General features: G+C 52.2%; 6 protein-coding genes across 6 annotated transcripts; 2 read left to right on the top strand and 4 right to left on the bottom strand.

Moving 5' to 3' along the window:
* Positions 1–288: 288 nt before the first annotated feature.
* DSM5745_04615 (Hpt domain-containing protein) lies at positions 289–921 on the bottom strand (the record flags this gene model as incomplete). The annotated part of the gene is made up of 3 exons (XM_026746631.1): positions 289–592; positions 649–812; positions 868–921. 3 exons carry the CDS (start codon positions 919–921, stop codon positions 289–291), a joined length of 522 nt encoding a protein of 173 aa, XP_026604111.1.
* Positions 922–4210: 3289 nt separating this feature from the next.
* Positions 4211–5049, top strand: DSM5745_04614 (protein tyrosine phosphatase-like domain-containing protein; the record flags this gene model as incomplete). The annotated part of the gene is made up of 3 exons (XM_026746630.1): positions 4211–4722; positions 4773–4912; positions 4973–5049. The coding sequence occupies 3 exons, from the start codon at positions 4211–4213 to the stop codon at positions 5047–5049; spliced, it is 729 nt and encodes a 242-aa protein (XP_026604110.1).
* Positions 5050–5204: 155 nt separating this feature from the next.
* Positions 5205–6604, bottom strand: DSM5745_04613 (adaptin-binding domain-containing protein; the record flags this gene model as incomplete). The annotated part of the gene is made up of 3 exons (XM_026746629.1): positions 5205–5284; positions 5345–5650; positions 5707–6604. 3 exons carry the CDS (start codon positions 6602–6604, stop codon positions 5205–5207), a joined length of 1284 nt encoding a protein of 427 aa, XP_026604109.1.
* Positions 6605–7051: 447 nt separating this feature from the next.
* On the bottom strand, positions 7052–7636 carry DSM5745_04612 (putative small nuclear ribonucleoprotein SmD3; the record flags this gene model as incomplete). Its single annotated transcript, XM_026746628.1, has 4 exons — positions 7052–7157; positions 7234–7363; positions 7440–7500; positions 7580–7636. 4 exons carry the CDS (start codon positions 7634–7636, stop codon positions 7052–7054), a joined length of 354 nt encoding a protein of 117 aa, XP_026604108.1.
* Positions 7637–7908: 272 nt separating this feature from the next.
* DSM5745_04611 (phosphatidylglycerophosphatase) lies at positions 7909–8676 on the top strand (the record flags this gene model as incomplete). The annotated part of the gene is made up of 1 exon (XM_026746627.1): positions 7909–8676. One exon carries the CDS (start codon positions 7909–7911, stop codon positions 8674–8676), a length of 768 nt encoding a protein of 255 aa, XP_026604107.1.
* A 695-nt stretch (positions 8677–9371) lies between these two features.
* Positions 9372–11291, bottom strand: DSM5745_04610 (uncharacterized protein; the record flags this gene model as incomplete). The annotated part of the gene is made up of 3 exons (XM_026746626.1): positions 9372–10648; positions 10704–10903; positions 10954–11291. 3 exons carry the CDS (start codon positions 11289–11291, stop codon positions 9372–9374), a joined length of 1815 nt encoding a protein of 604 aa, XP_026604106.1.
* Positions 11292–12168: the final 877 nt, after the last annotated feature.

Raw genomic sequence — 12168 nt, 5'->3', positions numbered from 1 at the left:
AACGCCTTGGGTTCATACAATTCTAACAAAGCAGGCACTCGAGCGCACGGCCCGGTGCCGGGGCAGCCAGCCTCAAGTTCAGGCCCTCCAAGTCGGATCTTGTCGTACCTTTTGTGAAAGAACTTCGATTTCATTGACGTGGTTGAGATGCAGTATGCGAGCGTTGTGTGTATGGGTGGAGGGAGGGCGTGGCTTGGTCCACTGCCACCCTCTCGTGGTATATCCAGTTAACAAGACAGTAGTAACGACAACCTTCTACCTCGTCCATCCAAACCCTCAGAAGTGGAACTATGCTTTGGCGTCCTTCTTGGGTTCTTCGGGGGACGAGGGCGTCTCATCATCATGATAGTAGTCCCGGCGGAAGAAAGTCTCTACTTCCTTGTAATCCTTCTTAGCGGTCGCCAGCGTCTTTTCGATCTTTTCGAGAGACACCTCCTCATCTGGCTCGTCGTTGGTTCCCGATTCGTCCTTGCCCGCTCCATAGTGTTGGATCTTCTCGCATGCGTCCTTGACCTTGGTGAGCCCGATAGTGGCCGAAGAGCCTTTAAGGAAGTGGCCTAGCGACGACAGCTCGCCGAGTTTCTTCTCTTCGCTGCATTCGCTATCAGCATTTGACTGCGGCAGGTCGAAAAGGGAAGGGGATCTCACAGGGCCTTCTCCATCTTGTCGAAAGTGGTTTCGGCTTGCTCAAAGAAGCCGTACACAATACCCTGGCTGAACTCGTGCTCGTCCTCATCGTCCATTTCGAGGATCTGTTCGAATGTGGCTTGGTCGATGCTCTCGGACATGTCTGCCAGGGTTCTTGGCTTGGACTGGTCTGATATCAGTCAAGTCCGCGCAGAAGATTCAAGAGAACGAAACACGCACCTGCACCGGCTTCTCCTCCTTGGTGGTCTTGGTGGTAGTAGTTGACGATGCCATGGTTATGATGATATGTGTCAGGCTATGCCGGCTGATTGATGATGGGTGGGTGGTGGGCCACGGGCTGTATCGCAGATGAATGTCCAAGAAGTTACCCAACGGACACGAATACTGAGATTACTTTGCGGGTCTGCTGGTTCAGATGCATGTCAGTTGCTGATCCACGAACCGATGGCGAAATTACAGCAGCTCAAGTATGGCGGTATACAAAAAGCCGGCCCTACGCAATAAGGCTATTACGAGGGGAGACGGACAGCAGGATTAATCTGGGAAAGTCGCCTGGAGTTATGGCGCAGAGAAGGAGAAGGTGGCTGAAGCAAGGTTCTTGGTACAATAGTGTGTACCGGCAGAGGAAAGGGTGGAAGGAGAAGAGAGATACAGACAACAACCAGTGATGGTCACGCCGTGATGCAGGTAGGTTTGGGAGAGGGAAGGAGGGGTAGATAGAGCTAGAAAAGAACTCCCACCTGTAATGATTTGAGCTAAAAGTGCCTGAAGAGAGCCTAGTATTGCGAGGTGATAGCGGAGGATTATTAGGAGGGAGGGGTGAGGAGGCCAATCGGGAGATCAAGGGAAGAGAAGAGAGATGAAGGAGCGAAGTTCTTTTTCAAATTTAACCCGCTTCCCCTTTTGCAGTTGTGTTCGGAGGTTGGGAGGAACCAAAAAAATGAGCAAAATGGAGGGGGAGAGGGACCAAGTGGGCTGCCGATGCTGATAGGCATTACTGTTCATATTACCCATCTCCTTAGAAAGCATCTCATCCAACACTGTTTAACATTCCATGTTCCTTCCCTCTTACGAAGGCGGGTCATTATTTAAAGCAATTCGTGCAAGACAAGGCTGTCCCGAAGCCTTCGAGAAACGGTTCTCCTTGATAAAATTGAGGCCAAATCCCGTTCTGTGGGGCGATGAGGTCATTCAGGGCAGCCTCATCGCCGTCCCGACTCCCGGCGCCTGTCAGTGTCACGCTGTCATGTCTCTACTTTTAGACTGGACTCGAGGGGAGGAACTGCATGTCTTACTGCTGCTAGGTCGCATTGGCGGCGGATGGTAGTCTACGGAGTAAAAATAAGGCAGAATTGACCTGTCTCTTCGCTCTCTTTTCTTTTTTTTCTTCGCTAGATGGAACCAGTCTGCACGCTGAGATCATCGCTGACGTAGGTGCCGATCCATCCAGCTGACAATAATACGGAGTACAAAGTTGAACTCCCAGTCTGAACACGTGGAAACCTTCCTTGTCGTGTTTCTTCGTCATCGCGGGCCATCTTGAAGGCGGCACTTATAAAGCCGTTTGCCAGCCTCAAGCTTCGCTGCTTCACTGATATCCGGGAAACTTGGGAATGGAGCCCCCGCCGCCCGTTTCGACAATTTCTGTTGCTTGCTCACTGCACCGTGCACCAGCCTCCCGGATATGTTTCCCCTCGCTAATCATCCGGACCCTGTCAACTTGCACGGTCACAACATCATCGCGACGGTCTAGCCCCCCTCAGGGACCGCTCAATTTAGCGACGATGACAACGGTTGGCTGAGACTGAGAACCTTAGCCGTTGCTCTTTCGTCATACCCCGTATGACACCGTGCGGGGTCTAAAGTGATGGCCACCCCCCAAACATGAATGGTGCCAGACAGCGCATCTCATGAGATGTGACTCGAGCGCTCGAGTCCTTCGCTGTTCGAGTCGCGAGTGTTCTCCTGGCTTTCATAGGGTTATAACAAAGCGATCCATGAACTAGAGGGATCGGATTCCCCGGCCAACCTGCCCTATCAGAGCGCGCCATTCGGAATGACATCACAGTGGGCTGCAGATGACAAATGAACCGCCGCCAAGCCCGCCGAAGCTTGGGCCGTCTTCCAGTCTTCCAAAGCCTTTCCTTTTGATGCTGGATAACCTCGTTATTTCTGTATGGGATATCCCATTGTGCCTGAAAATAATATGCTAATGCGCAGCAGAGCCACTGTCGCCTCTTGCTAAGCGGGTATCACAAGCCGGCCACTCATCGCAATTGGTTGCTGAGTACTCCGTACTCCGTATCTACAGATGTGATTGCACGGCTCGGATGCCCGTTCCGCCTGTACGGATCAAAAGCAGATCAGAATCGCCCAAGGCTCGCGACTTGCGCTGGTCCACCGAGATAGTGACATCAAGCTGCATACGACGCTGTCGAATGACGGACTATTTCAAAATGCCGAGCACCCTGGCCGCTCCGAGGTCGTCAGCTGTTAGTTCTGCTGCCCCTTGCGAAGTGAGAATGTGGCAGTTGGACATACGGTGAGGTGCTCTACAACCCCGCTAATCCGTATATCTAGAGTCAATGACTTAATGTTGAAACACGGCAAGATCTTCCACGGCCGTAGCTGCCGAGTTATGGCTGTTGGCGCAACTTCTCGAATATCTGACTCTCCTTACACGGCCTCCACTCCGTTGCTGAGCTGAGGCAGTGCTTGTGGAATTTCCGATTCATTTCGCCGCATCGTTTCAGAATTCGCTGAGAGGTTTGCGATGCGGCTGTATGGATGACTGTACTTGTAGGTATGTTCCCAGAGATCTTATAGACCTTGGCCGGGATACAACCGATTTGCAGGTACTATGTAAACCGAACCACACCATCAGCTACAGATCCCGCTCTTAATTTACCCGAGGTTGCGAACAATGTACAGTGTAGTCTACACCCCCTTCTCCAGGTTGGGTCTTATCACCGGTCCTCGTGTATCAGGCGTTCTTCCATAGAACCTACAATGCTAAAAGCTACAATGCTAAATGCTACCGCGAGGGTGATGGTACAAGAGTGATTCCATTATTACATTGACAGAGCATGTTCTAGGTATCGTCTGTAGTTTATCTATCCCCATAAAGTCATTGAAGACCATCCCTCGCGCATCTCGAATCTCGATCCGGAATAGGCTCGTGGAAGTGCAAGCCGAACCAATCACAGTCGATGCGCATACAGGAGTATTGAACTCCTTGTTGATGCTTGTGCAAGCCTCGAATCGGCCCTGGAGGCAGTATTCTCTCTACCATGTTCAAGTATACTCACTGCAGCACCTCTATACCATTTCACAGTATTTAACTTGACTCCAAGGTTTTGCATTTCCACGCCACCCAAGAAGCAGCGCCAAGCCTCGACACCCACGTGTCGCCGATTCTCAACAAATAACAATCACAGGCATTCCCATCAAAACTTCACCTTACCTCCTTAACCTCCGTCGCCAACTTTCACCTTCGTATTTCCCTCCGTCTTCCTTACTCGGCCAAGTCCCAATCACCAATCCCCTAATAGACATCGCCAGCATGTCCTCCTCATCCAAACCGAAATCCAAACAATCCAGCGCGCCCTCCGGCCTAACCCGCCAATACCTCCTCTTCTACAACGCCGCAAACTTCTTCCTCTGGAGCACGCTCACCTTCCGCACACTCAGACTCCTTCTGAACCAATTCGTCGCCGATGGCCGAAACCCGCTCGCGCTCGACGTCGACGTTCCCGCCGTCTTCGCCGATACCTATTCACCGCTGCTGCAGATAACGCAGTCCCTCGCGCTGTTGGAGATCCTGCACTCGCTCGTCGGCATTGTGCGCGCCCCTGTCGTGACGACGGTAATGCAGGTTGCCAGTCGGCTGTTTGTGGTTTGGGCCGTTCTGTACCCGTTCCATGGCGGTATTGTTGGTCAGGATAAGGTTGGCGAGTTGGGATACATTGGATGCTTGGTTGCTTGGGGCATCACGGAGTGTATCCGCTATGGGTTCTTTGTTATGCAGGTCAATGGGGGTGTTGAGACCGTGCCGAAGTGGTGGCAGTGGTTGAGGTATGCTCACTTCTCATGCAAGAACAGTGGGCTACGCTAATGCGTGATAGGTACAACACGTTCTATGTCCTCTACCCTGTTGGAATCAGCAGCGAGTGCATTCTGTCGTACAAAGCGCTGAGTTCCGCGAAAGAGTTTCACCCGCTCTACTGGTGGTTTATTGTTGCTGTTTTGGCGATCTACGTTCCTGGTAAGTATACACTTTTCCCGGCGTTGATTCCGAGGGTTTTACCTTCTAATCAGCTTCTAGGTTCGTATGTGCTGTACACGCACATGATTCGGCAGAGACGCAAGACCGCTGGTAAGAAGGAGGGTAAGAAGGAGTAATGTATTTTGTTTATAAACAGTAGACGGGTGAGATATGGGAGACAGCTGTATATGCATAAATGTGTAATAGACATATGGTTAGGGGGTATAGATAAGGCAAAGGCCAGGATAAATTATACCGCGGTATAATGTAAAGCGGAATGTGAGAAAACAATTTAAATCTCCTTCATGATGTCCCTCACAGCCTTTGCTGCAAATCGCTTTCTCTCTTTCTCCGGCAACTCATCACTCATATCTGGGCATGTCAGTTTTAACAACCCAGAGAAGTATCACAGAAGATCAAGGAGGCTCCCACCTTTGATTGCTCTCATGCGCGTCAAGAGCGCCTCGACGGCATCGACCTGGAGCTCCTCGTCTCCTTCATTGTCGTCGTCAATATTCCCATCTCCGCCTCGCTCAATGGCAAATCGCAAGCCCACCATCTCCCTCTGGAGCTCATCGACCTCGTTATTGAACCCGCTGGCTTCTTCGTCCAACCCAAGGAGCCCACGCTCCAGGTCATCGTCATCGTCTGGAAGGCCCGTCTCAAGATCTTCATCTTCATTCCCAGCCCATTCATGCGTTTCGAGGACCTCCTTAACCCGTCGCATACCTTGAAGTTCTGCACTCATTTAGCACCGTATTCGGCGTATTTAGACAGGTCGAGTAGGAACATACCCCCATACTGATTCCGCTCTTCTACTTGGTCATCCCGCGTCCAATCCCATTCTACAACATCAAACCCTATCAGTCCCATCTCGCACAGCTGGTCCTCCCACCAGCCGATGGAGAACGGCTCATCCAGAGCCTCGTCCAGCCCAGCATCCAGATCCAGATCGTCCTCCCGAATTCCACTGATCTTCGGTTTCTCCTTCTTCTCCTTCTTCCCACCGAGAACCAATAACCCAGGCACAGAGCCGATCTCCCCGCGTTCCTCCTCAATCAGTGAGCGGACGGTCCCGACAGCACGGATGAATGCCTTTGACCCGCGCACTTCCTCCGAGTCTTCGTCTTCATCAGCGGGTATTTCTGCGCCCTCGGGATTCGGTAGTTTCGAACTCGGTTGTGGATTCCGGAGGCAGATCATTACCGCGCCAATAGCATCACGGACAACGCGCGCCTCCTCGCCAGTGAACTCGCGAGACCATTCTGCGGAGGGGTTCTCCCCCTTCCGTCCTTGTCCTCCTTCAGATATCTTTTGCGATTCCGACGTTGTACTGGATATATCCTCCTCCTTGTCCGCAGACCCGAGTCCCGCTGCCTGTTCTGCACCATCGCCATTCGTATTCACATTCGTAGACGCACGCGTAGAGACCGGAATCTCATCAACCCAAACCGGAACCTCGGCGGTATAATACCGATTCTCAATCCGCAGCGGCGGATGCGTCGTATACCCCGCGAAGCTCTGGGTCTGGATTTGCGTTTCCGATGGCGAGTGACCGGTCAGCTGTTTTAGAAGAGAGGGGATGAGCGTTTGTGATTGCGCGGCCGGGGAGAGGATGAGCAGTCGGCGGGGGTTGCGGATTTGTTTGGCTTTGCTTTTTGTGCTTGACTCTATGGGGGATTGCGGAGCCATTTTTTGGAAAGTCCTTCGTTGACCTCGAGGTAAATATTTTGTGTATAGGTTGGTGGGTAGGAAAGTGTGGGTAGGAAAGTAGGGCTTGTTGCGGTGTGGAATAAACCTGGAGGGATCGGTGATTTTGGGGAATTTTGTGGTTGATGCGGAGATGGTGGCGGAGTCCCAGGAGCTCCGGCTTCAACTCCATGGATTTACTACACAGTATTTACCAACCACCACGGGTCACGCGAATATTGGACGGGCTTGTGAACGGTGGTATCTCGCATTATGTGAGTACCAAAATCCAGGGTCCAGCTAACAAGTGTATAGCTACCGATTCAGCCCATTCGAATAATTTTATTGATCTTTCTTCCTTCAACCATGTAACAAACGAATAGTAGCATAGAAAATAAAAATCATCCAACGCCGACAAGACCAGATTCCGAATGATCATGCTCATCTCATTTACCGACCACCTCTCTGCCCCCGAGCCCTCTGCACCGTCGCCTTACCACGCGCCAGACCAACACCTCTGCCGCGCTGTCCTCGTGAGCGGAACATGGGAGCGTTCCTATTAAAGGCATTTTCGTCAGCCGCGGTGCAAGGCTAGAATGAAAGGCAAAAAAAGAAGAAGTGAGATAACGTACCGCAGCATATCCGGCACAACGAAGAATCGCACGTGGCTTCCGCGGATGTAGACCTGGTCGAGATGCGAGACGCGGCCATCGCGCGCTGTGACGGTGATGTCCTTCAGTTGCACATTCATGTTGTCCTCCGCTAGTTATAAGGTTCTGTCAGCCGAGAATCTGATGTAGGTAGTGGGTTGGGAGGAACGAGGTAGGAGGAAGCGCACCTTCGAGGAGCTTTCCGCGGTAGACAACACCGGAGGTGATTTCAAGGGTAACGACGTGACCCTGGAAGTTGTCAGTTCTTGTGCTTTCAATTCCGGCGGCATCTGCTTTGGAGCCGCGATGTGGTGGTAGTCAATCGTACCTGAGCTTCGTTCAGAAGCTTGATTGGGATGCCGATTGTGCTAGTTAACTTGCCCATTATGGCGAGATATGCAGTGCGCAAGAAGGACGACTGGTCGGAGAGTGGGATGCGAGGGATTGAGCGCCTGGATTGGCCGACAACTGCAAAAGCGAGGGGAGGAGAGCTGGTCGTCGCGGGTCTTGATGGCGGCGGAGGATTTGGCGTTGGAGTTTTTGCCAAGACTGGAGATCCAGCCCACCGCCATCTCCTTATCTACAGGCGTACAACCCTACCTAGACAGACTGTTTCACTCACTTTGACAAGTCAACCCGGACAAGGGCACGACGAAGATGAATCCCCCAAATACGAATCTTCGTGCCTTCAACCTCGCCGTGCAAACCCTCCTCAGCACACCCTCTCAATTCCTCCCGCATCTTACAGTCCCGACAATCACCCATCTCCCCGAGTCAATCGGTCCGCTCCTCGAAACACAGTACGCGCCTAACGCAAGCCAAGAAGAAAAAGAAAGCGGAGGAAACCGAAGGATATTGATTCGCGCCCTCGTACTCGACAAAGACAACACCCTCTGTCCCGCAAAAACAACCACATTCCCATCCAACATCTACGCGCACCTCCACATGCTCCGCAACTCACCAACGTCCCCATTTAACATCACGAGTGCGCCGAACTCTATTCTCATCGTTTCGAACCGCGCAGGCTCGCACCCGCGCTACGAGTCCGAGGCTTTGGAAATTGAGGAGCGGCTGGCGGGGCTCAAGATCCCCGTGTTCCGGTTACCGCTATCTCCGAAGGAGGGCGTGATTGTTGAGAAGAAGCCATTCTGTGGAAATGAGGTGCTAGAGTGGTTCCGGGAGCGTGGGGTAGTACAGAGCGCGGACGAGATTGCGGTCGTCGGAGATCGGTTGGGGACAGATGTGCTTATGGCGAAGGAAATGGGGGCATGGAGTGTTTGGTGTCGGGATGGGGTTGGAGAGGATGTGACCAAGGGAAAGAGAAATGTACTTGAGAAGATGGAGGTTTGGGTTGAGCGGTACCTGACGGAGTCCAGGGGGTTGAAGGCGCCGGCGCCGCGAGGATACAGGTCAAAGAGTGACTGAATGTATAGAGGTGCCCTTATGATACCCTTGTACCCCGATAGCTTAAAGGCAGAATGTGGGTGAATCTGTAGATTACTTACTAACACTATCTCTATAGGAGAGTTTCGGCTCCTGCAGACACAGGCGATGAACATGTCAATGCAGAAGAAACTCAAGATTCAAACACAATGACTTCATCACAAAGGGAATATGCAAACAATTCCTAACCCGCCGACCTGAAAAGCAAAAGGGAATCACCATCTTAGTCCGACTTCTTGCATGACCGCGTTAAATGCCCGACCAGTATAAAAAGATAACAATAAAGAAGTGAGTAAGAAAACGTAAAGGGCCAAGGGCAAAAGGCAAGAAGATAACAAAAGAAGAAACGAAGAAGAAAAAATAAAAAAAAAGAAGTGCCAACAAATGGGCAATGTAAATCGCTAAGGGCCGGCCGCGAAGTAGAAGGATAATAATACAAAAAGCAAAAAGTGAAGATGCTCGGAATATATACCGCAAATAGGGATATATTCCTCGTCGTCAAAAGTCGAAGTATCAGCAAGTAGCCGATATGCCACAATGGATAGAGGCGCTTCAGTAAATGAAGCTCGCCGGATAATTCCGGGGCGCGAGGCTTTTTGGTGGTTCCATTTCCAGGAACGAGAACTCGATAAGGATAGCGTGAGCCAGGAAGAAACAAATGGAGCTCAATTGGCTATTCATGAGCCCGGAGTCAAAACATTTGGGTCAACATTTTCCAATGTGATGCCCTGATAGTCACCCTGGACACCGGGCGAAGTGTGCCCAGGCATGGAGTGCATCGGCATCTCGAACGTGTTGCCTTCAAGGCCCATTGTGGTAGGCACAGATGAGAAGTTCATGTGCTTAAACAACCCACTGCTTAGGGACATACCCTCCTCCGCATAACCGGACTGGTGCTCGCTTCCCATGCCATACATATCGTGCGGCGTATGCGACATGTTTGTCAAGGGAGGCGAATGGTTGGCAATCATAGGATCGGCGTGGCTCACATTCGAGTACGGAGAAGCGGCTTGTGTGGATAAGCCTGAATCAACAGCGGGAGAGACATAGGGCAAGGTGAATTGAGCCCCCGCTCCACCTACCGGAGTCGAATCTCCCTGAGGGCCCGCACTGAAGAGGGCAGGGCTAGCGAAGTCGGACGGAGAAGCAGTTGTGGTGGCGGACATAGGATGCGCACGCGGGTCAAAAGCATAGCCGGAAGACGTATCAATGCGGAGGTTCGCAGCAAGTGAGTGTGTCGATTGGGGTATCGGTGCGTATATTCCTGAATCGGAGTGGTTAAATTGCGGAGCCTGTGGCATGCTGAACGACGTCATCGGCGCTCCCAATGCAGAGAAATCGATAGCCACAGGAACAGAGCGGCTCCTTTGGCGCTTGTGCCCACGGCCGGCCTGGAGGTTCATCACGGCCGGATTCTCTGCATACATCCCCATAAAAGCAGGAGCAAACTGGTTCGGCTGCGAAGCTGGGCGTGGGATGAAAGGCGGCGACATGGGGTTGTTAATGGGGAAGTTGCCGTACGCCAGACGGTTCTGGAAAGACTCCAGCGACACCAGCTTCGCGAGTTGAACGCTCAGGACCTTGGGGTGTCCTCCAAGACGATGAATCATGATTGAACTAGCTTGCTGGTCCTCCGTGAAGTCGCCGCACTGGTAGAAGCCACCCGAGTTCGAGGAATCCATGTAGAAGAGGGGCGGTCTGTTCAGTTCGACGACGAGACCGGAAGGCCGTGGGGGCGCACCATTGGGTTGTGGTCCTTGATCACCGGACTCAAGGGTAATGTTCTTGATGTAGGAAAATGGGTACTCGATCTTGTAACCGGCTGCATCGTTGTTGATATAATAGGTCATGCAGGCCTTCTCGGGTGAGTAGAAAACAACAAGGTCCATAGCGTTTTGTCCGATCCGCCTCCAACTTCCAATTGTTAGAGACCGGCATGTGAAATGGTGGATCACTGTAAGGGTCAGCACGAGCACTTTCATCAACTGAAGATGCACTTCGATACGCACCAACTTTTCCTGAAGGTGTAGGCTCACTGGGGTATGGACCATGGGCCCCATATCCACCAGTACGGCCAAAGGGGTCTCGCGCACCAGGCTTGCTGGGGTCAAATTGCATGGCTAGATACTGGCGCATCGACTCAGGGATGGAATCGCAGCCCTCGCCAGTTTCAATGCTCTTCTTGGCAAGCATTTTGATCTTTGCGCGCCTGCAATTTCCGTTAGTGGAAGAGAAGTGACATCTCAATTGCCCACATACCTGTTCTGAAACCAGATCTGAACGGAGCGCTCAGTCATGTTGATTTCCTGGGCGATTCTTTCGCGCGTGGCGGCCGTCGGCGTAGGGTTCTTGTTGAATTCCACCTCGAGAAGGACTAGCTGGTCCTGAGTTGCCCGTTGGCGCTTATTGTTCTTTTGCTGTTGGGTGAGGGTGCTTTTCCGCTGCGGGCGCCGAGCTGATGTCGAAAGAGCAGTCGTGGCACTAGAAGTGGATGGGGAGGGGGTCGAGGTAGCCGAGGAGGGCGAAGTGGTTGCGTGGGCAGTCGCGGTCGCGGAAGTCGACACGGTCGACAGGGCGGGAGTGTCTGTCGAAGACATATTTGCAGGGATTGAGCGAAGAGTAGAAACGATAGGAGATAGGGCCAGGTTGAGATTGGCCTATGAGGGAAAGAGTAGATGACGATCCGGTCGACAGTCGAATGCCTCCAGCTGCGTCAAGCGCCAGAGAAGTAGTGTGTAATCAAAGGAACGAAAGTGCTTTGGCTGGGAGTGACCACCCAGACGCAAAGCTAACCTGTGAGCGCGTCACAGAAGCGTCGAAGTTATATGAAGTGTCGAAGAAGACGAAGGAAGCTGGCCTATGCAGCTTTGATGGAAGAAAAGAATGGTAGCTCTTTTCGAGACTTGATGCCTGTCCGTGTGTCTAGTAGAGGACTGGTGAGGGTGACAAATGAGCGGATCACACCTAGGGTACGCGAAAAGAGCGGGCGAAATGTTGTTAAAGAGCGGAACAACAAATCAAGATAAAAAAGAATCAAAAGAGCGAATGTGAAGAAAAACAGAACGATGGAAAAGACGGATGGGGATGGGGTGAGGGAAGGGGAGAGGAAAGGAGAGACTCAGAGAAGAGGGCGGCCAGACTTCATGCTCGTGGCTCCCAAAAGGGGCATAGTCTGGGGATCACTAGCTCGTGGCTGGTACGATACGGCCGGTAAGGCAGGTGTATTCGTCATCAAGGCAACCACCAGCGAGGATACGGAGTACGGGCGCTCCTCTACTTATGTTGTTGCTACTGTACAGTGTACTGGTCTCTACAGAGTACCCAAGTTTCGCTCTTAGGCTTCAGCTGCCAGCCTGGCATACCATCATCTTCTATTCTCTATCGCCGGCTTCGCTCGCTAGATCACCATCGCATCCATCAGCCCACGGCGGCGCCGTGACCCCTGCATCAGCTGCATCTCCTTACTCAGTACGC

Source organism: Aspergillus mulundensis (genome assembly GCF_003369625.1).
Source record: "Aspergillus mulundensis strain DSM 5745 chromosome Unknown scaffold_4, whole genome shotgun sequence".
NCBI lineage: Eukaryota > Fungi > Ascomycota > Eurotiomycetes > Eurotiales > Aspergillaceae > Aspergillus > Aspergillus mulundensis.
The sequence above is the reverse complement of the archived record's forward strand: the minus strand, read 5'-3'. Positions and strand labels throughout refer to the sequence as shown.